This window comes from Artemia sp. Qi Xiang Cuo, chromosome 12 (genome assembly GCF_049724085.1).
Source record: "Artemia sp. Qi Xiang Cuo chromosome 12, ASM4972408v1, whole genome shotgun sequence".
Taxonomy (NCBI): Eukaryota; Metazoa; Arthropoda; class Branchiopoda; order Anostraca; family Artemiidae; genus Artemia; species Artemia sp. Qi Xiang Cuo.
The window spans coordinates 31,287,309-31,314,768 of record NC_142805.1 but is presented as its reverse complement, the minus strand read 5'-3'; the positions used below and the strand labels follow the sequence as shown (position 1 = coordinate 31,314,768).

The 27,460-nt window shown below is 34.5% G+C and overlaps 1 protein-coding gene across 1 annotated transcript; it reads left to right on the top strand.

Annotated features, from left to right (window-relative positions):
* The first annotated feature begins 2,542 nt into the window (after positions 1–2,542).
* ND-30 (NADH:ubiquinone oxidoreductase core subunit S3) lies at positions 2,543–27,084 on the top strand. The gene is made up of 5 exons (XM_089098499.1): positions 2,543–2,664; positions 17,347–17,448; positions 21,634–21,881; positions 24,032–24,277; positions 26,841–27,084. The coding sequence occupies exons 1-5, from the start codon at positions 2,637–2,639 to the stop codon at positions 27,003–27,005; spliced, it is 789 nt and encodes a 262-aa protein (XP_088954625.1). The 5' UTR covers positions 2,543–2,636; the 3' UTR covers positions 27,006–27,084.
* Positions 27,085–27,460: the final 376 nt, after the last annotated feature.

Below are 27,460 nucleotides of genomic sequence, written 5' to 3'. Positions count from 1 at the left end.
TTTATATCTTTCCCCATCATTTATTGAGGCCATGTTTATACCTTTAACTTGAACAAGTCCAGGTTGACAGATCAATGCAATATTTTATTATTATGTAGTCTTGTGACATCTTCAACTTCTTCGGGAATTTTATCCATGGCCTAAAATTCACACCTCTTTACCTCAAATTTTAATACTTTCTCTAGTTTCTTTATATTCCTCTTATTCTCAAATGACCTATTATTCAAAAAGTTTATGTACAAACCCTTCTTTATTTCTACCAAGCTTAAAGAGTTTTCACTAGAATTTCTAGCTATTTTTCTAACTTTCCTCCCTAATAAACTATAGGCTACTTCACAAACTACTTTCCTAAAATTATTCCATCCATCTTCTAGTCTGTAAAATTTAAGACTTCCCAGCTTCCTATTTAACTGTTCCTGGAAATTTCATCTCAAATTCTCATCCTAGAGTCTCAACGGCATTACTTCTCAAAATTTAGTTACCCTTCTTAAGTTTCAGCTCTAGATTAACTCTATAAACAAAGAAAATTGAAAATGAATAAAGTTCTGCTTAAACAAATACAAAGTATGTCAGATAGCGAAAATGCAAACATGCCCTAAGTGTACTAAAACCAATTTGGATTTCAAACAATCTGTTTTTTGTTTTTGTTTTCATATAAAGAACACTAATAAATAAAATTACACTGTTAGTGGAACTATAAAAAAAGAGCTACCAAAATATGATTGGTGTTACCGTAGCCTCAAATTCCTCAAATCTCCAAGAAAATAGGCATTATTTATGTTTTATGGAGAAACTATAATTATGTGTTTTGAAATGCATGTTATTTTTTTTGCAACAAGAGAAAAGTAAAAAAGAAAAATACTAATCAAGGCCATAGGTGAGATAAAATATTCTTTTAGAATGATTACATTTGGGATTTTCAAGTTAATTTACTGTTTCAAAAAGACACTTTTTTTGTCGAAATTTTTAGTTTTATCAAAAATTGAAAAAAAATTAATACCACAACATAGCCTTTTAATGAAATTCGTAACTTTCGGATTAAGAAACAGTTCACAAATTGATTTTCTTTACAGCTGAAGTAAATGTCTTTAGAAAGAAAATTCTATGGATAAAATTTTTTATGTATCAGACTAATAACGTTAGATAAATAGTTTGAATTATAAAAATATAAGAAAAAGAATTCCTTTAATTTTCAATTTTGTTTTATGTTGTTGTGATAAAGGAAGATTTTATTAAAATATATTTTTCTTAAAGTAAAGTATGGAAAAATACTCAAGCATACTTGCAGTTTAAGACTATTCAGAGTATCCATGAATTTTCAGAAAGGTGGTGGGAAAAAAAAAAAAATTTTTTATGAATACCAATATATATTGGTAAATTGATAGATTTACCATATGAGGTATTTCTCACCCACGGGCGTACGGAAGGGGGGCCGAAGGGGGCAGCTGCTGCCCTAGAACTTTAAATTTACAATAGATATGGCCGAAACAGCAGATGGTTGGAAAAGCAGTTGAAAAAAGGTAGATGGCTAAAAAAGCAGTTGATAAAAGGTAGATGGTTGAAAAAGCTGAAAATAAACAGTTAGAATGACAGAATAAAAGTCAAAAAAGAAGAAATTATCCATAATGTCTTGGAAAGATTTAGCTCTAATCCAAGAAGATTGATTAATGCTATAGCTCATTGATGATTTATGATTTTTGGTGATTACATATTAAAAAAGATTTCATAGGTATGATAGAACTTGCTGGCAATGTAAGGTTTTGTGAACTGCGAATATAACTTCAGCCCCCGCCCTTCATCACAGAATCCCCCCCCCAGAGAAGAAGCTACGTACGCCCATGTTCTCACCATCCAAGCGGCTCGTCGGTACAGGTGGTACAAGCCAAAATGTTTGTGGGGGGGGGGGGGGGGGAGTGACCAATGGATTCTACCGACTGGCTGGTTGTTTTTATTGACTGGTTTGGGTGATATTGCCAACAAAACTTTTTCATTTTTTACCAACTGAGACTGATTTTATTTCCTTGGTTTTAAATCATATATTTCAATCAGCTCTTTTACTCTAATAAAAAAGTAAAATTGAACTAGTTTTGAGCCAACTCAACTTTTTTTACTGACAGGCTGAGATCATTGGGGGTGTCTATCCCCATACGCAATGGCCCTGCTTACTGGGTGGCTTGAGAATTGAAGAACATGAAAAAAATTGGATAAATAATGAGTATGTACTCAGACAGGGAATACAATTTGAGGCTAGCTTAGGCACAAATTGTTTCAAGAGTCGGATAGCTAAATGAGAATAAGGAGATGATGGGCAAGTTTAGTCCTTTACTCTGTTCAATTAAGCAATATTAGCCTATATACGTTTCATAACTAGCACTAAGTATTCTTCACATCTTAGGCTGAAGCCATCCTAGATACCCATCCTATAGACAAATTTGGATATATGCGTATTTTAATATACCACTTTATTAAAAGATTCTTTTCATGCTTTGTAATTTTGGCATGAAAAATCGTAACTCAACTGGTCTACCTCGATAACAGCTGCCTTACATCCTGAGTTGAAGAAATCAAAGAAAATTCATTAAGTAAATTTTCTAAAATTAAAATTTACGCCTGTTGTTAAATAGAAGAAGGAGAAAATGAGTAGAAAATGCCTCAGAACCTTAGGTAGGCTGTACATAAGAAATTAATGCCCTAGTTAAATATTTCTCCAGGGAAGTCAAAATCCTGTTTCCTCACCAGAAAAGTTGTTTAACTTTATTTACATAGCCTAACGAAAAGCTCTAGGCTAGCATAATCACAGCCTAGGCTTGAACTTAGTGCTTTTTGAGGTGAGATAGATACTGAACTCTTGGTAGGCTATTCGCTAAATGTTGAGCAACTCATGTAATTGATCTACAAAAAAAGAGAGCATGCCATTTGATGACTTTTTTTAGGCCTATGCTCAACATTTTAAGAAATTTAAAATAAATTGCTTGTGAATTATTATCTCAATTAATCAGTAGTTGTACTGAACCAATCGTTCTCAAATCCTCCTCAGGGCCATACTGTGGTGTTTCTTTTGTGGATGGTGAAAATTTCTCCACAGTAGAGTGCAGACGGTCTGTTATCATTGTAATACCCTTTCTTGGGTCAATATATACAAAATCATATTATTGAGTTAGGACTAAAGTGAATACACCATTTGATGCCTTTTTTTTATGCTGATTACAAATATAATAGCCTAAGCATTTCTATTGGAAATGAATTTCAGCCCCCCCCCCCTGTATAGGCTATACCTAACCTAACCCTGAATTGGCGGTCAATATATTCCAAATCATATTATTGAGTTTCAAATAAAGTGAATACACCATTAGATGCCTTTTTATGCTGATTACGAATATAATAAGCATTTATATCGGAAATTAATTTCAGTCCCCCCCCCCTATATAGGCTATACCTAACCCTGAATTGGCATATATAGGGGGGGGCTGAAATTCATTCCCGATAGAAATGCTTATTATATTCGTAATCAGCATAAAAAAAGGCATTAAATGGTGTATTCACTTTTGTCCTAACTCAATAATATGATTTTGTAGATATTGGCCAAATTGGCATATATAGGGGGGGCTGAAATTCATTTCCAATATAAATGCTTATTATATTTGTAATCAGCATAAAAAAGGCATCAAATGGTGTATTCACTTTAGTCCTAACTAAATAATATGATTTTGTATATTTACCCTTTCTTGTTTTAGTTTAAAGCTTATTCCAATAGGCAATGCTTAGAAGTCCTCCAAAAAAAATGTCCCCCCCTGATCCCACCCCAAATACCAATGAAACTGATACCCATATTGGCTGTTCAAGCTCACTATCTCAAAGTTCACATGATAGATCCAATTCTGAGAATAGGACAATGATCAGTGTAGGGGTTAATCTCACTATAAATAATGAAAATGGGTTTCAAGAGGTCCTTTCTAGAAGCTCTAAAAAAAAGGAAAAATCTCCCCAATCAAAAGCATTTCCCCTCTCCCCACCCAATCCTCCCTCCTGAAACTTAGGAATTTATCTTAAAATTTCTCCTATTACCCCCTTTGAAATAAAAAAGATTACTGCAATAAGAGTTGCAATTTTCAAATTGCTAAAATCAATGTTCTCTCTTAATATTCACTGTGATGGATCTCTGCTAATAGCTGTCCAAGATCAGAAATCAGCAGACACAATAATTAATCTAAAATCCCTCCTCAACACCCCAATTAACGCATCGTAATAGAACTCAAAATAATCCCCAACAAAAATAGTAGTTATGATACTACCCCAGGAATATCAATTCATGGTTTAAAAGAACGGCTCTCAGATGGGCATGGCAACAAAATCCCAGTCGCAGATATTACATAACTTTGTAAACCTAATTATAAGAGCCTAAAACAAATAAATCCTTCTTATTTACACAGAAGCAAAACAATAACATCACAGAAAAGTTATTCCTATTTGGGCAAATGAAACCACACAAAGAATACAAACCAAAGCCTGGCAAGTGTCAGAAGTGTCTCAAACTGGGACACACAACAAACAAATGCAATGAAATTCTTCTAGAGTGTAGTAATTGTAAAGCATTCCATCCTAAAGAGTTGACAACTTGCAACAACACTCAGCCTACATGTATCAATTGCAAACGCTTACATGAATCTACCAATAAATCACTATGCCCTGCATATAAGAAAAAAGCACTAACACTCCAAATAGCAACAGAGAAGGCCATCCCATACCCCTTTGCAGCAATGGAAGCAAATGCTGCCCAACAATACCAAATAAAGCCGTAATGAAACCAACCAAAACCCCCAAGTCAAACGTCCCCAATGCATCAAGTACCCTGTATAAAATGCCATCCTCTAAGCCACCTAACTCACATCCCTATCAGAAGGAATCACCAAGTCAACAAGCCTCCTTGTCCGGTGAGATGAGGTCAGCCTGCCCCCCCCCCCCTCCCAAGGAGAAACAAACCAGAAACACTACCGGGAATTAATCCCTTAACTGACAAACAAGATGTACAACCAAACATGCAATCCCCAAATATATGCTTATTCATTCTAAACTGTAATGCACTTCAGGCCATGAACATACATCAACTACAGAAAACAAAAATCATTGCAGAATTGGCAAAAACCTACATCCCTGATGATATGCTCATTCAAGCAAAAAAAGATCTTGCTTTACTATTAACAAAGCTGAACATTGATACACAGTCATATGAAAAATAAATCAACAACACAACACATATCAATACTCCAGTGGAACATAAGATTACTCACAGAAAATAAGCTAAATGAACTAATATCTTTTATGAATAACAATTCCATTAATATTACTTGCCTCCAGGAAACTCATTTAACCCAAAATCAACAAATTAAGTCTCTGGGATATACTATCCTGAGAAAGGATAGATAATCAGAGAGAAAAGAAGGTGGAGTAGCTTTAATAGTTAAAAATAATATAAAATTCTGTGGCATCATTTTTCCAGATTCTGCAAATTATGTTGATACAATTGGTATCAGTGTTTTGCTGAATAATACAAAAACCTACATAATAAGCTTTTATAACCCTAATGGACAGATGCCATGGATTTCTTTAAATATATAAATAATTCTAATATGTTAAAAAATATCGTCATTCGTGGAGATCTCAATGCCCACAGCCTTTTCTTGGGGAATAAACCATAAAATAAAGATGGTAAATTGATTCAACACATGACTTCAAATAATACTGAATTAGCTGTTGCTACCCCTCCAAACCTGAATACATATTTCAACCCCAAAAGTGGCAGATTCCACAATTGACCTACAAATTGTGTCATTAAACATTTTGAATAAAATTTACATAAATAAAATTGATAGTCTATGTACTGACCACTTTGCTATAGTTTCCTCCCTAAATGAACCTGCTGAAACTCTATCACATACATCCAAATATATCAACACTAAAGCAAATTGGTTTCTGTTCCAAAATAAGCTAAATGATGAAATTACAGGTTTCACCCAAAATTCATGCATTTCAAACACAACAGTTGACACACATGCTGAAGTCTTGGCATATTTACTAATAAATACAGCTAATCATGCTATCCCCAGGACAACACCCAAGAAAACCTTCCCTAAACACATTCCTAAAGCATGGTGGACAAATGAGTGCTAAAATAAATGGAAAACAAAAAAGGCAGCTAGGAGAGCATTCATAAAAAAACCATCACCTACTACATATTTAAAAAAATTACAAGCAGAATCTAAACTAAAAAGGACTATAATAGATGCTAAATATAAATACTAGAATAATTTTGCAAATAATCTCTCCAGAGAAACACATGAGCCAATTATACATAAAATCATAAGCCACATCTGTGGGAAAAAGACTTCCCCCAACCCACTCCTGTATGAGCTTATACATAATAATACCCATTGTGACAATGATAATGAAAAAGCTAAGCTATTTGCAACTCTTTTTGTTAATAAGCTAACATCACATAATCGAAGCAAAATGTTCCAAATTCCTATAAACCCAAGTTACCAACTACGCACAGGATCTAAGTCTATAACTAGTCCATTTTCAATCCAGGAAATTAGTAAAGCAATACATCATATTAGGACCAAAAATAGCAGCAGCTATGACGATATACACCCTACATGGATAAAGAATCTCACCCCTTCATACAAACAGGAACTGCTAAATTGCTATAATCACACTTGGGCATCTTCTATGTTCCCCAATATATGGAAATGTTTGTTCCTCCTACCAATCCTAAAGAAAAATAAACCCAAAGGTAACCCTGAGTCCTATAGGCCCATAATGATTACTCCTGTGATGGAGAAAATGATCTATTACCAACTCCTCTGGTTTGTTGAAAAAAATAATATGGTCCCTCACACTCAAACTGGATATAGGAAACACCACTCCTCAACAGATGCTTTCATTTTGCTAACAAATGCAATAAATGAATCATTCTCAAAAAATGTCCTAGTTGCAGCTTTTCTAGATTTTTAAGGGGCATATGACAATTTGAACCTCCAAACCTTTTTAAATAAACTTGCAAACCTTGGACTACCCCCCAAGCTAGTAATTTTTATAAAATCCATCATAGAAGTGCGAATTTTCATTGTTTGTGTTGGTTCAGCCTCTTTACCCGAAAAGACAACAACCACAGGCCTACCTCAGGGAGCAGTCCTCAGTTGCCTCCTCTTTGCCCTATATCTCTGGGACATGAACCTCCACCACACGAGCAGTCCTCAGTTGCCTCCTCTTTGCCCTATATCTCTGGGACATGAACCTCCCCCACACGAATCTACAATATGCTGATGATCTGGTGCTATGGTCATCTGGAAACACCTTTGAGATAGCACAGTCAAATCTGCAAAAGTCACTTTTCCAATTTGAAAAATTCCCTCAACATTCAGATTTACCCATTGCACCTACCAGGTGAAAAATAATCCAATTTCACCAAAAGCAAAATCATGTTAATGCAAAACTAACTCTAAATGGAACAACTATTCCAGAAGATAATCATATTAATTACCTAGGTCTCATGCTTGACCAAAAACTTAATTTCCACCTCCACATTCCAAACATAATAAAAAAATGCTACAGAAAAACAATTATACTAAAAAGTCTTCTTTCCACACCCTGGGGCTGTAAGAAGAAAACTTTACTCCAGTTTTATAAATCACATATAAGACCCCATATTGACTATGGGCTCATTGTCTATGGTGCATGTGCAAAGACCCAGACGCAAAAAATTGAAACAACACAAAATTATACAATATGTCTCATATTTGGTCATAGGAAACCCACAAGCACCAAGTTTCTGCTTATGGAGAGTGGATTAACAACAATAAGGGAGAGACGTAGCTTTCTCTTGACAAAACATCTTACAAAAATTGAATCACATAGCTTACACACCTTACATAATTGGTTAAGAAATCCAGCCATTTATAGAGGCCATAAAAATAGAGCCATAAAAATTTGCTGAACTTAATACAATTACCTATAAAAACCACTTCCAAACATTTGTTGATGGGTCAAAAATGAATGAGAAGGTAGCATGTGGTGCTTTCCTTCCTCACCTGAAAATTGCAATGGGCGAGAGATTATATAATAATTTATCTATAATGTCTGCTGAGTTAAATGTCATAATCATGGCATTAGAACACCTTAAGAAAAACCAACATTTGATTGCAAATTCAATAATATAATTGTATATTCCGACTCTTTATTAAGCCTTGAGTTGCTGGCCTCAGCTCCTCAGTATAATCTGAATATTGACACTCATCATTGTCTCAGTATTATAGATAATCTTGCTTCAAGTGGCATAAGAACTTATTTTCAGTATATTCCTAGCCACTCTGGTATAAGTGCTAATCATCAGGTTGATGAAATACCAAAAAATACTATAAGTATTGACCAGCCAAGTGGGAGACCAATCCTGATTAGAGATATTTACCAATGGAGGCTATCAGATATTAATTTTAATAAGATTAATCCTATCTTTTCCCCCTTTCCCAATAAGTATTTTTCTAAAATTTATCATAGAATTTGTTCTGGAACAAATGGACTAAATTTTCTTGCATTCTTGTATAAGTTTTCTAATTCAAGTGGTTCAATTCCCCTGTCCCCTCTTTGCAGGCAATGTAATGTGAATAATGAAACAATTGACCATTGCCTATTTGAATGTAATATGCTGACGTCTGCACAACATACCTTGCTTTGTAAACTGCTAAAATGCTTCAAACCCCACAAAATCTCACTATCAGCCAAGAGCCTAACCAACTATCCCTGCACACAAAACATAGAAACTAACATACATGATCTCATAATTGAACTCCTAGAGTCGAAAGATCTACTGAAAGATATCTGAAAATATCTAATAAATATGAGGCGATCAAGCCAGTAGCTCCGTAGCCCACAGAGTGAAGCAAAAGGAAAAGGGCTAAATAGCATTACTGAAAATCCCGCCTGCTGTTAAATAGAAGAAGAGACCTTAGGTAGGCTGTACATAAGAAATTAATGCCCTAGTTGAATATTTCTCCAGGGAAGTCAAAATCCTGTTTCCTCACCAGAAAAGTTGTTAAACTTTATTTACATAACAAAAAGCTCTAGGCTAGCATAATTATAGCCTAGGCTTGAACTTAGTGCTTTTTGAGGTGAGATAGATACTGAACTCTTGGTAGGCTATTGGCTAAATGTATAGCAACTCATATAATGGATCTACAAAAAAAGAGAGCATGCCATTTGATGACTTTTTTAGGCCTATGCTCATTCTTTAGTCTATATAATAATGGCTTTTCTTGCAAATTCAGTTTGAAGCTTGGTAAAATTCTACTTTAGCTACTTTTGGCTATCTTGGAAAGGGGCTAAGTTAGGAAAATTAAGCTTTCAGGGATGGGTCTAGGCCTACAGGCTAACATATGTCCCAGGAAGGTATTTTGAAGTACCTACCTCCACTCCTTCTCCCTCTAGAGAGTCCTGAAATTGCCTAAATGCAAGGTTGACCTATTGAAATTTTGATAAAACAACATTTTACCTTAATTTTCACTAATCAATTTCTTTTTCTCTGGCTTTAGTTCTGAAAATGCAATTCCTGTTATTTGAGTAGAATTTTAAGCCATATCAATAGTTTTTTTTTTCAAGATTTAGGAAATATATTTGCACATCTTTAAAACCTTATAAATTGGGATTGAGCAAAGTTTTGAAGCTGAAAACAATTTGTTGTGCTTCATTTAAGCGGAAGATCTATTTTGCAGGGTTTCACTTTTATAACACACAGATTTTTAAAGGTCATCAAAGATCAGGACCCTCTAGAGAGAGAAGGAGTGGAGGTAAATACTTCAAAATACCTTCCCAGGGCATACTTTAGCCTGTAGACCCATCCCTAAAAGTTTCATTTTCCCAACCTAATCCCTTTCCAAGAAAGCCAGAAGTAGCTAAAATAGAATTTTACCTAAGGTCCTATTAGGACCCTTGAAAATAATAATTTCTTTCTATATTTTTTTGGATATAAAAATGGGCCTAAATATTAGTTTCAAACTTGCTATTTCATTATGAATCCAGTTTGTAAAAGTTGTATAATTCACAAACATTGATTTGTCAAACATGGTCTTGTGAATATTCAGTTGTCCTTGTGAGGTTTCTATCAAATACTTTATAATTACAGTGTATTTTGAAATGGGGCTTATTGCATCTTGAGCCCTTAAAGGTGCCCCAAATGTATTTCATTTCTGTAACCATAGGCATACAAAGAAGTTATCAACATTAGTTAAGTTATTGAAAAATGGCTAAAAACATATCAATAGTTTATAATTAAGATGTTCAAGAGTAATATATTTCAAAAATACATATTTATAACAATTCAAACCTCATTTATTAGGCAACTCAAATATAAACCTTTTTTGGTAAATTTCTAGGTGGTACTGTAATTTGGCTAGGATGAAAGTGCAAACATCATTTGATGCTTTTTTATGCCCTTTCATAATATAATATTTACTTCTGTTGCAGATTGCATGCAACTTGCCCCATGCAACAAAAGCCCCTTGAGCTTTTAAAGGGGCCCCAAAGGTGTTTCATTTTTGTAACCACACAAAGAAGTTATAACCCAACCTAACCTGGTAAATTTCTAGGCAACACTATAATATAGCTAGGATGAAAGTGAAAACATCATTTGATTCCTTTTTTATGCTTTTTCATAATACAATAATCACTTCTTTTGCAAATTGTATCTTGAGTCCTTAAAGGGTCCCCAAATGTATTTTATATGAATTACAAAACAGCATAAAAAAAGCATCAAATGATGTTTTCAATTTCTTCCTAGCTAAATTATATGGCCCACTGCAAATTTACCATGAACTTTAAAACGCCTACCCCCACCACCACCCCTAATGTGCAAATATATACCCTAAATTGGAATATACCATGAATTGTCAACAGCAAAGTTTTGAATAGCAAAATTCAGCACTATTTTTGTTGATGACATTTGATAAACAAGGAACAGTAGGAAAATAGTTTGAATTGAAAATCAAGTATTTTATAGGTTAGGTTATAACTTCTCTGTGTGGTTACAAAAATGAAATAAGCTTGGGGCCCCTTTAAGGGCTCAAGATGCAATTTGCAACAGAAGTAATTATTGTATTATGAAAGAGCATAAAAAAGGCATCAAATGATGTTTTCACTATCATCCTAGCTAAATTATAGTGCCACCTAGAGATTTTCCCCTAACCTAACCTACAAAATACTTGATTTTCAATTCAAACTGTTTTCCTACCACTTAAAGTTTTTCAAATGCTGTCAACAAAAATAGTGCTGAATTTTTTGATTCAAAAGTTTGCCATCAAGAATTCAGGGTATATTCTAAAACATAGCATATATTATATATGTAACCTAACCTAGGTACATTTTTGCCCCTAAAACTCCAAAAAACTAAATTTTAAACATAGTTCCTGGAGTAGCCAGCAGAAACCTGTTTTTTCATTGGATCTTTGAAATTCCATAGGTGGTCTTTCTTGCTTGTTTATTGGATTGTACACAAATACTGAAAAAAATATATTAAATATTTGTGATTTATGGAATAAATATCAAGCTATAAAAATTATATTTTTAGAATTGGAAGAAAATCAACTTTTTGTTAATTTTTGAATAAAACTGAAACACTGAAAGGATATATGCATCAAAATAAGATAATCAGAATTTCCAAAAAGAGGTCCATCTAGGTAAGCCAATAAACTAATAATTTCAAGTGTTTGATCTTAAATAATTTTAATAATAATTAAATTGATGCATAATTAAGTTTTTTAGCAATTCATTGATATATACAATTCTTCTCAGTGCCTATTTGGTAACAAGATGTGAAGGTTTTTGTTTTACATAATTTTGCTTAATTGGATACTGGTTTTTTACCCTGTAAGTCTTCATGTGCTCCCATGATATCTTTGTTCAATATTCATTAAAAATAATACTTCTGTCTGCTTTGGGCACCATTGTATACTGATTTTACAAGGATCTGTTCCATAGTAGGCACAGAAGGGCCCAAGGGTTTAAGTAGTTATTGTCACTTCAGCTGTTTTCCATGCTCCATCTGCCAGCTGATTAGTTTTCTTCCAATACATTCTTTCTCTTGACAGTGGAAGTAATACTACTTTAAAGGCTTTGCACCTGGCCTTGAACTTCCCTTCTCTTTACTTCTTTGGGATCCTTTACTTTCATTCAACAATCTTTTGGTCGCAATTTCTTCAGATTCTCCTATAATCTCAGGAATTTCCCCAGCACTTCTGTCAAATAAGCAGGACTTTCACCATGGCAGTATAATTCTAGTTTAGCTAATTTTTGCTACCTCGGAAAGGGTTTAGGTTTGGAAAATGAAACTTTCAGGGATGGGTCAGACTAAACTATGACATGGGAAGGTATTTTGAAGCACCTACCTCCACTCCTTCTCCCTCTAGAGGGCAGTGACCTTTAAAATCTTTGTTCTATAAAAGTGAAACAAAATAGATGATCTGCTTAAGTAAAGTACAACAAACTGTTTTATTGTAAAGTACAACAAAACTGTCAATATCAATTTATCAGGTTTCAAAGATCTGCAAATACATTTCCTAAATTAAAAAAAAACATTAATATGGCTTAAAATTCAACTCAAATGACAAGAACTGCATTTTCAAAACTAAAACCTAAGAAAAATAAAGTGATAACGGAAAATTAAGGTAAAATGCTGTTTTGTCAAAATTTCAAAAGATATGGACCTGCCAAGTAGAAAAAATTCTAAGACAAAACAGAAGAGGGATTACATAGAACCTTGACAATACATTCTTAGAGTATGTTTTTGGCTCTAGATTCATTACTGAAAGTTTCATTTTCCTAACCTAACCCCTTTCCAAGATAGCAAAACAGCTAAACTAGAATTTTACCACCATGGCTACTTAGCCCACGATAAGCATCACTGGTCTCAAAGCCTTGCTTTGCATTTTCAAGAACATCATTTCCTGTTCTTGTTGCAATCAAGTGCAAAATTTCACAATCTCAAAAATTTGCCATCTATAGTATGTTCAATGCTATTGTGACTGAGTTTGCATCTTTGATGGTAAATTGAAAAAGTTTCTGAATTATTTTAAGTTTTTTTTTCTATTTTTGTTTACCCTCTAAGGATAGATTTTTTGCCAAGTAGTGTTTGTATGACCTTCTCTAATTACTAGAATAAGCCATTTTCCCTGGGTATTTTCATCAGCGCCATCTTTTTTCTCTGGTAGATTGGCACGCCATCTATAGTATCAATTTTTATAGCGCCAGTTTTGATTTCTTATTGTTAAGAAGCATACTGGGAAGAAGCAAAAGAGGGGAAGGAACCTCCCACAAGTGATGTATTGTACCCATAAATTGCAGGGGACAATTGAGGGGGTCCTTACACTTCCCTTGTTCCTAGGTTCCTTCACTTTGTATGTATTAAGCATTCAGTGCTGATGGCAGGGACCACTGGATCACTCATTTATTGTTCTGTTCTGAATTTTGTTCAAAACAGTATTGAAAAAGGCTTTTCTCCAGATATTATGAAGAAACTATGTCTGAATTTTTTATGCTCACCCAAGTTTCTGATGTGAGGAAGCAAATCTTCCAGTTTTGCCATCCTATGGAAATTCAGCCTAAGAGAGTGGGTACAAATGTGTTTATTAATAGTGTCTCTGATATTATCAATACTATCACAAAGTATGATGCTGATGATGTTGATCTGCCAGTCTTTGTTATCAGCCACCCTAGTGAAGTACCACTTATTCCTGCCAATGCTTTTTGTGCATTGAGTTGCTGTGTAAACTCCTGTTTGTCTGAGTGTGTGAGAACTCTCCTGCCTGGAACAATTGGATGTCCTCCATTTTTAATGCAAGAGTGTTTTGTCTCTTCAAAACCATCCTATGCAGTTATTCTAAAAAGCCCACCTACTGACCTCAAAGATCCTATTGAGCGCAAAGAGACCCTTGATGCCCTGGATGGTCATGACAGTATTGTAAGTGTGAGATCTGATCCTGTCAAGAAAAGGTGGGTAGACATACCCAAGATAAAGCCTCAGCTGTCTCTCTTGCTCCTGCTGCAACTAGTCAGCTAAATGTATCCTCTCATGTCCTTAATCAAAAAGTGTTTGGTATTGTGAGTAACATCCCTGTTCTTCTGCAAAAATCAGAGCTTATTAGTATGATTCCCGGTCTTGTTGATGCAAATAAAATTGGAAGTTCCAGATCCTTCCGCCTTGAATTTCTAGACAATGCTGCCTTAAATAAAGCTATAAATGAGGGTTTGCATTTGGGATACAAGATTTTTAAAATTAGACCTTTCCAAAAGTTACCTCCTAGATGTTACCATTGTCAATCGCCAAACCACATTGTTAGAAATTGCCCACTCCCATTGACTAATCAAAAGTGTTAACAGTGCACTGGTGGACATTGTAACACACGGGATAATACTTGCACTGAAAGCCCAAATTGCACCAGCTGCAGGGGAAATCATGTTTCCTATAGTCTCAGATGCCCAGTGTTAAAAAAAGCTCTGAATAAAGCTAAAAAATGATTGCTAGTGGCAATAGATTTCGCTTTGTTTCACTTAATATTAACGGAGCCAAAGAAAAAGATCTTCTTATTGATGAGCTTCTTGATTATAATATAGTTTTCCTACAGGAACCTTTTCTAACTAAAGCCAATACAGATACTCTTAAATGGTCACCCCCTTCATGAAGCTAAAAAAATGCGCGGTTGACCCTCTGGGGGCCTTGCAACTTTAGTTTGCCTTACTAAGAAACCTGAGCTTATTTCTTCTGATCATAATTTACTGGCAATAAAATGCGGTAATATGGTCCTCATCAATGTCTATATGCCATGCAATCGCAAGAAAATTTCTTCCCTATCTGTCTTTGTGGGTTCTTGTAATTGACTCAGGACTCTTCTGCTAAGAGTGACCAATCAGGGATTAAATTGGATTGTGGTTGGGGATATCAATGACAATCTTCTGTCCCAATCTGATAGAAGTGACCTGTTTTTTTATGCTCTGCCTAGTGGCTATCAGTTAGTCAATAAAGATAAACAGTTTACCTACATTCATAACCATGATGGTTCTAGATCAAACCTTGATCATATTATAGTTTCAAGTGGATCACTTGTGATTCCTCCAGTCATTGTTTTAGATTATAAAATTGAGGATGATCACTTGCCTTTAATTTGCAAAATTGAGTTGTCTTCTCTACTGGCTTATAACCATTTTCCTTACCATAATAAATGGTTTGATAATCCAAATTGGAAATGAGTAAATTCTTAAGATTATTTGTATATTCTTTGCTCGTTATTATCAAGCCTAAAAGTGCCTTTTCACCTTCTACAAACCTCCGTAAAGTCATAGACAGCTAAGATCGATTTGAATTTTTATTATTACCAGATTGTGCAGTGTTTAAAGGCAGCTGCTTCAGTTTCAGTTCCTATTGAACGTGTTAGGTTTGGCACCAGAAAACCATTATGGAATGTGTGCCCAGAAGTGAAAAAAGCTAATCAATGTGCAAAGTTTTGGCTTCGCCTTTGGATTGCTTGTGATTGGCCCAAGTCTGGTGAAGTATTTAAAATTAAGGCTGGACCATTTTTGGCTTCTAGCAGCTATTTCAACTTGTGATGATTCATTGGTAGGCTACCATTATTCAACTAGCAACAAATTACATTAAGCCAAAACATACAAAATACACCCTTTAAACACACAAAACATACACACAAAAAAACGCACTTTAAACACACAAAAAAACACACACTTTAAACACACAAAACATACCCTTTAAAATAAATTTGCCTATTGCCACTATATATATTGGAGATGTTGATTTTAGGATCTCCAGTTGCAGCTCATCATTTCCACCATTAAACAAATCTCTTCTTGGATTTGTCACCTAAAAAGGAAATACCCCAAATGCATCTCCCAAAGTATACTATTTTTTAATAGTTTAAACATAGCTACTCTGCCTTTTGCAAAACTGGCTGTAGTATGTTTTTTTTCAGGAGCCATTAGCAGAAAATGAAAACCCAAGTACTTGCTTCTTTTACTATTTGGATATCTTTCTCATTAAAATAAAATTTTATAAACCTGTTCATTATTACGTCTTTGTTTACTAAAAACCATAATTTCCATTTCATTGACATTTAATTGCAATCTTTTGAGATCCAGGTAATCCAAGGTAAGATTTTAAAGTTTATGCGTGTCATCTTGAGATTTTGCCACTAATATGATGTCATCTGCAAACAAAAGCAATGAAAAAGCCATATTCCCTAGATTTACTGTTGGAAACCCACATACTCTGGAAAAAATCTACCATATCATTAATAAACAGAGAAAACAACCTAGGTGATAGTGAGCCACCATGCCTAAGACTATTACTACTGAAAACCCTGGAAATACCATTTTCCAAAACTGTTATCCTGTTTTTTGTCCCCTCGTTGATGGATTTGAAAAGCCTATCTATTTTAGTAGGTAATCCTAACTTAGCCAAAACTTGGAGCAATAGGGATCTATCAACACTATCAAACACATTGTGCAGATCTAGAAATCCTATATACAGATTATGTTTGCCCTTACTATTGTCATGTTAGACACTTTGTCACTGATGTATATGTAAATTATTTTATTTTTTCCTTTAGTACCATGTGTGAGTAATATATTTTCCCACTTCTGTTCCAAAATTCATTACAAACTAGATAATTATAAAATTTAAAACTAATTGTAGGGTTTCAAGCATGTTATTTTTTTCAATCTTCCATTCCCATTCCTTTTCTATGGCTTAATATAAACTACATAATTAGAACTCAATAAAACTATAATTGTAAAATTAAGAATGTATGCTCAAATTTAAAGCTCAGTTTCTTAACCTTCTTTTTTTCTAACTATATTTGTGCAGTCTGAGTAATTCATGCTTGCAAACTATGCACATACTTACTTACACCTCATAGCTATATTTTTTACACAGTTAATATAAAATTTCCAGATATTAACTTTTCAATATAATTTGCCTACTGTAAATACTGTAATCAATTATTTATTGCTGAAGGCTAATGAACGTACTAACAATTATTCATAGCTGATTGATTGAATTGCACACTATTCACAGCCAAAGGGGATTGTAACCCAGGCAATAATAGTGATGTGATTCACACAATCCTCATCTCTCTGCTTTTTCTGTAACCTTGACAAATGTACTTAAAAGCTTTTAAAAAAATCAGATAGCTGTTTTCATTATTTGCTAATGTCTTAGCTTACATTCTTTTGTGAAGAAAATTAACCTTGTTTTAAGCTTTAATGGATGGTAACTAAAATGCTCCTTTGTAATAGGTGGTTTACTGCAACAAATACCTTCTCATTTGAGTACTCCACCACGAGTTCCTTCACTAGCATGTATAAAACGCTATCAGTCTACATCTACTGAGAATAAACGTAAGTATTGCATTTTATACTTTTTTATAGTTAGGTCCAAGGGTGACAATTAAGGGCAGGGGTAAATTGCCCCCCCCCCTCCTGTTATATTTTGGAAAAAATTGTATCTCCACTTAAAAAAAAAATAAGAATAAAATCCTTTCCTGTACCCCACACACTTTTGTGAATTGGTCCTGCTGGTTAGATCAGTATTTTCTTTTATACCCCTTTGCCTTCTTTTGCAGAAAGATTAATGATAAATTATCAATTCTAAAGTGATAAATTGATGAATTTAGGTGGTATTTACAGTTATATGAGACACCTTGACAATAGCTGCTGAACTTATATGCTTTTTTAAGACTAAGATATGTGCAAATAATTTAATAAATATGTCATTGCTTTGAGGCTGCATAAATGCTAATATATAGAATCACGGAGAAAATAGGAATTTATTAGTATATACTTGCAAAAAATCCATAGAATATTCAAATGCACTCAAATTGAACTTCAAATGTAGTTGTGATTTTCATGAAATTGTCAAAAATAAACAAGGAAAAGTAAATTTCGGGAAAAAGTACATTATTTGAGGATTAAGGTGGTGAACACAAATGAATAAAATGACTTTTACATCTTTCAGCAGTTAATATTAAAATAGTCATTGGCTGAGTCTTCTTGGCTCTTTTGGCAGTTATTCCAATTTTGAACATAAATAAAAACAAACAAGTTTTTTCAATGGAAAGTAAGGAGGAACATAAAAACTAAGAACGAATCGGAATTATTCCATATACACTGGGGGGGGGGGGCTGCCCCCTCCTTGTTCTTTGTTCTTCATACTATTGGGACAAGCAGTGAAAAACAGTAGTCAAGAGTAAGGGATGAGGGATTGGCATACCTTCTCATATATGGAATAATTTCTGTTTGTTTTTATTTAATTTCTGACTGCTTTTCTAATCCTGCTGGGAAATCGCCCTTCACCTCCTCCCATTTAAAATTTTTCCTAGAAAATTCTCCCTTGTGAACTTTTCTCCTCATGGAAAATTCTCCCCTGGGAACTTCCCTCCTCATGGTTTTTTTCCCCTGGAAACTTTCTTTGTCACAGGAAATTCTCCCCATGGAACTCCCCCTACCCTTGCAGAAAATTCCTCTCCAAAAAATGTCTATATTTCCAATAAAAACTACTATATGTAAGTAATGGGTAAATTGCATAACTCACAAACCTTTTCCCAGGGACTGCAGGGCGTCATTGTCATCCCCAGAGGCATAGTTATTGGACCTTTCAACTACGTTGAACCAAATGGCTATCTCAAAATTTTGACCAGATGTCTTTTGAGAAAAAGAGGCGTGACAGGAGCTCGTTGGCCTTCAATCTTTTTGGTAGCTTAAAAATAGCACTAGAATTTAATTTCCATGCGAATGAGCCCTCTCCCAACCTTCTAGGACTATTGGTTCAATACAATCATGCCTGGGAAAATAAAATCCACATTTGGAGATAGGATTTGCAATCAGGCTTGTAGCTTTAGATGGTTAAAATTGAACTTAATGAATGTTATATTTGGAATCAGCATAAAAAAAACAATTCTTTTGATATACTAATTGTTATCAAAATTCTTTTTTTAGAGTCTTGGATGTTATTGGGCCGAGTTGCTCCTTGCTTAGAGTTTTTAGAACATAACTTTTGGTCAATTACATGTTCTTGGAATCCCCCCCCCCCCCCTTTTAATGAGTCAGGATATGCATGCACTTATGGAAAATATGTTTGTTTGAGTTTCAGAAAATCGATTAGCTTGTAGCAGGGTATCAAAGGTGGAACTCATAAGGTATGAGAGGTCTCCAAGGCTCCTGAACATAGCATGTAAACTAAATTAGTAAAAAGTATTCCTTTTTTGAATACAGAAATATCCCTGTTGAAAATTATAGCTAGACTCTTGACTGAATTTCCATGGAGTATTGACATTAAGACTCTTTAATTTTGGTTATTTGTCTTAAGTTGATTTTGATAAGTAGGCCTAGTCGTTTTAATTTTATTCATTCTTTTTGGATTATTTATTTATAACCCACATATACAAAAAGTAAAAAGGCAGAGTGACAATGAGAAAGGTAACAGAGTAACAAGAAATGCATATTTAATAAAAAAAAACTTAGATGAGAGTGAGGGATTATATGTACAAGCCATGCCTGAGAATTACCTGCGATTCATATCTGACATTAAAACTATATCAGAAACACTAAAATCATTTGCAGGAAACTAATTTTATCTATGGAGGGGTATTTATTTATATATTTATTTATTTGTAGCCTACATACAGTGAAAAGGAGCAGAGTAAAAAATAAGGAAAATAAATAAAATTCATTACACATACACACAAAAAATACTAAAAAATAACTATACCAATATCTAACATCATAGAACAACTGGATGAGACGGTGTTGAGGGCCCAACCTTAAGGTTCAGAAAATAGTTCCTGTTGATGATGACTCAGAGTACACATGTCAGTAGCACGAAACCGAGCGATTAATTTATCGCTCGGGTTAAAATTTGAAATTTACAAAATTAAAAGTAAATTATCCGAATTTTTTTCAAATCACCTGTGCTAATAATTGGGAGAAGACCTGAAGTATAAATGACAGAGTAAAGGTTAAAGTGACGAAAAGCAGAGCAGAGTTTGGCGAGAACACGCCTATTATACTTTCATTGGTTTGGACCAGTCTTTTTGTAACTCACCTGGATCTTTGTATCAATAGCATCAGCATTCCGCTATATAAATCCTCAATTAATCGAACTTTTTTGTTATTCTTAGAGAGGGGTATCAGACCAATCTTGGGCGTAAGGAATTATCCCCATTACTGTGAAAAAGTTTTCATGAATGGGAAATGAATGTAATTCCCATATCTTGGAGAATGATACTTTTCAAATTGTAATGGGAGATTCCAGAGAAAAAACTTACGGATTGTTCTGGGTACCCGGCTGACTGACCGTATTTCAAACAGAAAGGTGTACGAAAGATGTGGTTCTATCCCGCTTTCTATGGCAATAATGAGAGAAAGGTTGAGATGGCTTGGGCACGTTCTATGGATGACGGATGACAGATTGCCAAAGATTGTCCTTTTCGGCCAACCATCAAGGACTAAACAGAAAGCAGGTCATCCACGGTTGGGGTGGGAAGATGTCATAAAGAAAGATTTAAGGGAAAGCAGAACCTCCTGGGAGGGTGTAAAGAGGGAGGCTTTGAATAGATGGGATGGAGGAAGAGCGTACGTAGCTGTGTTGGCCTCAAGCGGCTTGGTGCTGCGGTGAGATATTAGTATTAGTAGTTGTAGTAGTAGTAGTGGTAGTAGTAGTAGTAGTAGTAGTAGTAACGGGAGATCATACCCTGACATAAGTACCAAGGACAGTGAAAACTAAGTATGACTGATTGAACTGGTTTGGTGAAAACTTACAAAACCATTTGAAGAATATCCGTGTATACAGGTATGTAGTTTTTGGCAGTAGAAATTACCAATTAAATAACCAGAAACACGGGGGAAGCTTCGGAAGGTTTTGCTGTCCTTTGATGATGTAGTCTGTGGGAATCAACAGATTCTTAGTGTTTGAATTTTTACCAACTTGTGCTCTAAATTGGCTTGATGGTGCATTTTGAAAGATCTGTATCTGACTAGAATATATTCTAAAATTTGATGAGTAAAGTTAGACTTATTCTGTTGAAAGCTAATGAGTGGGAGATTCTTATTAACTTGTTTCACTAATTAAAATTTGTGTTCTGAATCTGTCCATTGTAAGTAAAATAATTTTTCAGTTCAAGACTGTGTTTCAACTTTTATGCAGTACCCTCAGTTTTGCATCATGGTTTTATACAGGTTCATTTGTAGAATTTCTGGGATTTAAACCAGTAGAAGCTTCAAAAACTATAACTTAAAAGCTACAGGAACTTGGAAAGACCAGATTATCCTTGTTGAATTTAGCACAGAAAGGGGCTAGACAAAATTTTTAAACAGTTTAAAGAAGTTAATGTCTAAAATGCCTAGATTTAAAAAAAGGAAACTTTTAAGAAATTATTAGGTAAAACTGCAACGTCAAAATTTTAGATTTGATATTTAAAGTAAGGAGATGAAATACATATTGATGACAGTCAAAAAACTCAGTTTTCATTAATGTATTAATGGTATTAGACAACAGAAAATAGAAATAATATTTTGCCCTTTTTTCAGCAACTGTAAAAAAGCATGATGCTGTGGCCAGAAATAATCTTGCCGAATTTGGAGGCTACGTTGCCGAGTGTTTACCCAAGTTTGTTGAAAAGGTTCAAGTAACATCAACTGATGAGCTAGAGCTGTTAATTGCTCCTGAGGGCGTTGTTCCCGTTTTGCAGTTTTTAAAAGACCACCATAATGCCCAGTTTGTCAGTTTGGCTGATATTGGAGGCATGGATGTCCCATCTAGGCAATATCGCTTTGAGGTGCAATTTTCTTTCTTATTTTGCCTTGCAAATGTATGTTAGCTATTGTATAAGTGTATACGGTTTTAGTCTTTGGGTGAAAGGGGATTAGGCTATTGGGAGGGTATCCTTCAGTCTAATGTCAGTGGGGACTTTCCGCCTTTAATTTCTTTCTGTGTGTTAGTATGAGTTTTTTGCTTTTTTTCAACTCCTATATGGTTTGCATGGCATCACTAAAAGAAATTTTTAGAATGACTGAATAAATCTATTTGAATAGATACAAGTTTTAGATGCAATAGGTAAATACAATTGAAAAATCAAGCCAATTTACAGTTGGCAAATTTAATATTAAAGTAGGTAAAATCGATTTTAGAAATTTGTCAAAATACTAACACGTTGTTATAGTTGAAACTCAAAGTTATTCAGCCCATTCATGAACTAAGTTACAGTTGTTAAAGATCAGTCAGTTGATGATTTCATCATCAACGATTTCATCAGTTGTTAAAGATCTCTAAACATATTTAGTTTCTTTTCGTATTAACAATGGACCATATCCCCCTAGCTTTATAGGAAAGTCATTATGTAATTGATTGGCACCACCAGGGGGTAATAAGGGGGGCAATGTCCTACACTGGGAAAAAAGTAGATACTTGAAAGATCCACTTCGAGAACAAGGCCTCTGTGTTTTTGCCCTACTTTGTCTGTACATTTATTTGCAACAAAGTGACTTTCATTGTAATGAAAATATTACTGCTTATTAAAACATTGAAATTTTTTTAATTTATCACCATTATACCATTGTATTGGAAAATCCCCCGCCTCCTGTAAAAATCTTGTGGTGGCATCCTTGATACAATTGGTTGCTTGTTTTACACATTTATAACCAAAAGTAAGGGATTCAGTTTTTGCTGATTAATAAATCAAGTAACCATTGCTAGAAGGCCAGCTTACTTGCGTGCAGTGATTTGATTAAATCAGCGATACACATATAACAAATGAAATGGACAAAAATGCATAAGAACAAGAAGAAGAAAAAAAGAAAAAAATCGAGATACTCACCAGCAACCTGCTCTCATCCTGCATCACGATCGAGAAGTAATTTTTATGTTTTAATTTACTTGAGGATACCGTCCCATAACACCTAATCCTGCACGAAAGACTATTCCAGAGGTTTAGGACATACAATATCAACAATTTATTTTAACCTTGCTACTTCTGAATTGCTTACCAAAGAAAGGTGGTTTGTTTTAGTCCTTCCACCAATTGGACATGAGATTTTTGATTGATGGCTTTGGTAATATTCTTACCCAACTCCTTGCCTCTCTGGCCTCAAGAATAAACTGAAACCAATTTGTTCTATATTTAATTAATTTGAGTTGTCTTGAATGTATATTAAGAAAAACTTCAATGTACAAGTTATGAAATTTCGGTTGTTTTTTTCTACACATAAAAAAATTTGAGCAAATAACTTCAAACCAGTAAATGGAGGTTCGCAATCATATTGATTTGTTTTGGATTTATTGTTTTCTCTAGCTGTCGGGTCATCTCAGTTATAGTTCCCGGTTTCGTATAATTTGGATCACAAAACCTCGGGTGTTTGCCTCTTCCGAAATCTCGATTTTATTATCCTCCCTATAATTTTGGTGTTATGTGTATAATATGTAAATTTTTTTTTTTCTGTATTTCTTCCTACTCCAAAATATTCCTCCCTTCTATAAAACATAGTCATAGGCACATGCCTGATTCCCTGGCCCCTTGCGAAAAATCTGTGGTATTTTGTACGTGTGGACTATTCAAAAGAAAATTTTGTCATTTCTTAAAACAAACATGGAGAAAATTCAAAATGAAGATTGGTTAGTAGTTTTAATTTTAGTATAGCCTAACAGTTAACTAGTAGAAAAGCATTCAGATTTTCTCGTTGTTTACTTATGTGTAGAAATTTGCAAGTATGTTTTAGAATGGAATTAGTTGAATTGACATCTAAAAATCATTTTGTTTTACGCCAACAGATTTTCTGTCATTTGTTGGTATTGATTCTTATTTTTAGGAATTGTAAGTGTGACTATATGCAGTTAAGTGTCAATGAAATGCTTGACGTTGTAAATTAAAAATATACAATAGTTGACTTTGGTCATCTTGCCCTTGAAATGCTCAAAGATTAAATCTTCCAGATAATCTACAATCTCCTGTCTCTCCGTTTTAACTCAAGAATCCGAGTAAAGACATATACTGATGAATTAACTCCGATTGACTCGATTAATGACATATTCAAAGCTGCAAATTGGTATGAAAGGGAAATTTGGGATATGTATGGTGTCTTCTTTGCAAATCATCCTGACCTACGAAGAATTCTGACGGATTATGGATTTGAAGGCCATCCACAAAGAAAAGATTTTCCACTAACTGGATTTGTTGAGGTAAGCCGTCCGAAAGGAAAATCTCAGTTCAGAGCAATATTTTATAACTTTGGGGTATATGTCCTACAAGGGGATATTTTAATTTTCAAAGATGAGGGGGAGGGGGATTTGATTGAAAAGGAGCTAGTTTGATTTTGAAATTGTAGGTGGGGGGGGGGTCTATTTGATAATGTTTAGAGTTGGTTTACGGTATTTCTGTTTCCTCCATGAGAATTGAGTGTATGCCTTAATAATAAAACTATATTTCGTCATGAGAGGGGCTGTACCAGTGTAATTGAAATGTACAGGAAGGAAATGGATAAGAAAGGGATCGCTGCTTGAGGGACAGTTTTTTTTCTGTATTCCATTAAAGAACAAGAAGACATTTAGGTATGAAGTTTCCACACAGTTTTTATAGAAATTTAGGATCCTGCGCAAAATTGCCGGGAATTTATTTGTCCAAATTTATTTGTCCATGTCCAAGTTTAGTTCTTCCCGTGGGGAAGTACTTAGTGTACTAAAATACTAAGTACACGGGAAGAAGAAGAGAAATTGTCTAAAACGTCCTCTTTAAAGTCAGTCTTTTCCAATATGATCATAATGCTTTGTTTCTTAGCGACGTTTCAGCTTAGGGAGTTTCATAGATTCAGCACTAAGAATAGCATTGTATAAAACCTACTCGGGCATTTCTGTGCCGTTCAAAAATCCAAATCTTAAGTTATTCTTCGAATAATTTTGTTTTCTTCATGAATTTAATCTTTAGAAAATAAAATGGTTCAAAATAATGCAATTATAATATTTAAAATTTTTTACTCGCCAAACCGTAGCTAATAGGAGAATCTGTATTTGCAGGTCATCAGTATTAACACTGTCATCATTTAATAAATATCATAGGCAGCGCAATAGCGCTGCCTAAGTAAAGAACGATGTTGGCACAATGTATTATTTTTTTTTTTTTTTTTTTTTTTGGTTTAGACCAGGGCACTTCGTATCGAAGGATTTGCTGTAGAAACTTCGAAAAGGGTTCATTCGATTGGAAACTGGAAGAGCTAATGCCCTTTTTAATAATCGAAAGTGATTGGAAGGCAATTAACACCCCTTCCACGCCCCACCGTTTCCTCAGACACATCCAATCAAAATTTTGAGATATCCATTTTGTTCAGCGTAGTTGATTTCGAGATGGAAATTATGTTTGTGAGGAGGACACGCCCCCCACAGCCCTCAGGGCAAGGGTTGCAGGTTATGCCTTGGGGGCATATATGGTTTTTTATAGAAAGCGTTGTCGTAGAAACTTCAAAAAGGGCTCATTCAATAGAAATTCAAAAGACCAATGCCCTTTTTATTAATTAATAGTGATCTAAAGGTAACTAACCCCACTCTTGTACCTATCATTTTCACCGACCCCTCCGCTCAATATGTTGGGATAGACATTTTGTTAAACGGAGCTTAAATTTTTTGAAACAATGTCCTTGAGGATGACAACCCCCCCCCCCTCCTCCCCAAAGCCTTCAGGTCAAGGGATAAAAGCTATGCCCTGGGGGCATATAAGGTTTTCATAGAAAGCGTTGTCGTAGAAACTTTAAAAAGGACTCATTCGATTGGAAATTGAATTGATAGCCACTGCAGTTGGCGCACTGTGGAATTACAGTACATGGCTACAAATCAGCACATATATGGTCCCCAGAGCAGTAATAACTCTTAAGTCGAGGTTTCAGGACAGTCTGCTTTAACATGGTACGGAAAACGATAGTTAAAACAACATTTTAGCAAATTTTTGAATTCAGCAACACTAAAAACACATACCCAATTTTCAGTCCATCTTGAGTATTTGAGCTTTGGTAATCGAGCCAGCAAATTGCAACTTAGTCCTACAAAGGTAATGCGATTTCCAAGCAAAGTGCCAGGATAGGTTTCCATCTTAGTCAGATCAACATCATTGAAAATACCACAAACCAGGTCAAAAAGTCTCCTTGGGAGAGCTCTTGTTGAAGTACCATTTTTAACAGACTGTAAAAAGTCACAGAAATTATTGGCTGCAGTTTTATCGATATCTATCAGCCACTTATCCTATAAAGGTTGCACCAAGATGATATGCTTATGTCCGATTATCTTATCATTCAAATCCTTGTTTAAATGGGTCAGTCAGTCCGTCAGAAATCGTGGAGACCGAAATTGTCACATGAGGATCAAGAACAGATGTTCTAAGTGGCAATAACGGCGGAAAATTTACCTCGTAAGAGTCAAATCGGTTGAATATAAAATGTTTCCTATTGGCAAAGTTCTTAAATAGCTCATTGTATATTCTTTATTTTTTTTCAATGGAGAAATTAATTTATTTAAAAAGAAAAAAACTTAACAAAGAACAGGAATCCCTGTAATCTGTGTTTGTGTTGCTACTCTAAAATAAGATAAATATTTATATCAGTGTATTCAGGTATCCATATTGTCAAAGCTAAAAAAAAAAAAAATAGCAAAGAACTACTCGAGATAAAAAGAAAAATTATCTAATTTCATGCACGTGCTGGCAACGGTTTCTCAACCGCTTACACACTTTTGTTATTATTTGATTTTCTTTTAATTTTAGGTCCGTTATGATGATGAAGTGAAGAGGGTCGTGGTTGAGCCTGTTGAATTGGCTCAAGAATATAGGAAATTTGATTTGCAAAGTACGTGGGAACAGTTCCCTAATTTTCGAAGCATCGAAGCTCCAGCCCAAGAAATCCCCGTGAAACCAGAAGAAAAGAAGTAAATTCTCCGCAGTTAGTCGTGTGTACATACGTGTTTTTATTTCATCATATGGAATACAGTCAATATTGATGAATTAAAAAGCACGTGTAGTCAGATATGTAATGAATTACATAACGTAACAGGAGGTCTATCAATCTTGTTTCCTGGGAATATTAATATAATAATATATTATAAATAAAAAAAGTCATCAGCGCATCAAATTCGAACCTTGCGTTGAATTTTGTCATATGTTTGAAAACAATGACAAAACGAATTACAATTAGCTGAATAAATGGAACGAAGTGACTTTTAATTTATTTTAAGAATTATGAACTAGTGGGTGAAAACACGTGCTGAGTTAAACATAAACAACTAAAAACATTGTTAAGCTAATCCCTTTCAATGCATTCCAAAGGTATACTACTTGAATCCTTTGTAGTTTCCAAAGATCTGATTGATTGCGCACCAAGTCAGAGT

Coding starts and splice junctions, on each gene's coding strand:
- ND-30 (XM_089098499.1), top strand. CDS start 2,637: ATGAGTAGAAAATGCCTCAGAACCTTAG. Junction 2,665..17,346: donor AAAATGCCTCAGAACCTTAG/GTAGGCTGTACA, acceptor CCTTTGTAATAG/GTGGTTTACTGCAACAAATA. Junction 21,882..24,031: donor CTAGGCAATATCGCTTTGAG/GTGCAATTTTCT, acceptor TAAATCTTCCAG/ATAATCTACAATCTCCTGTC.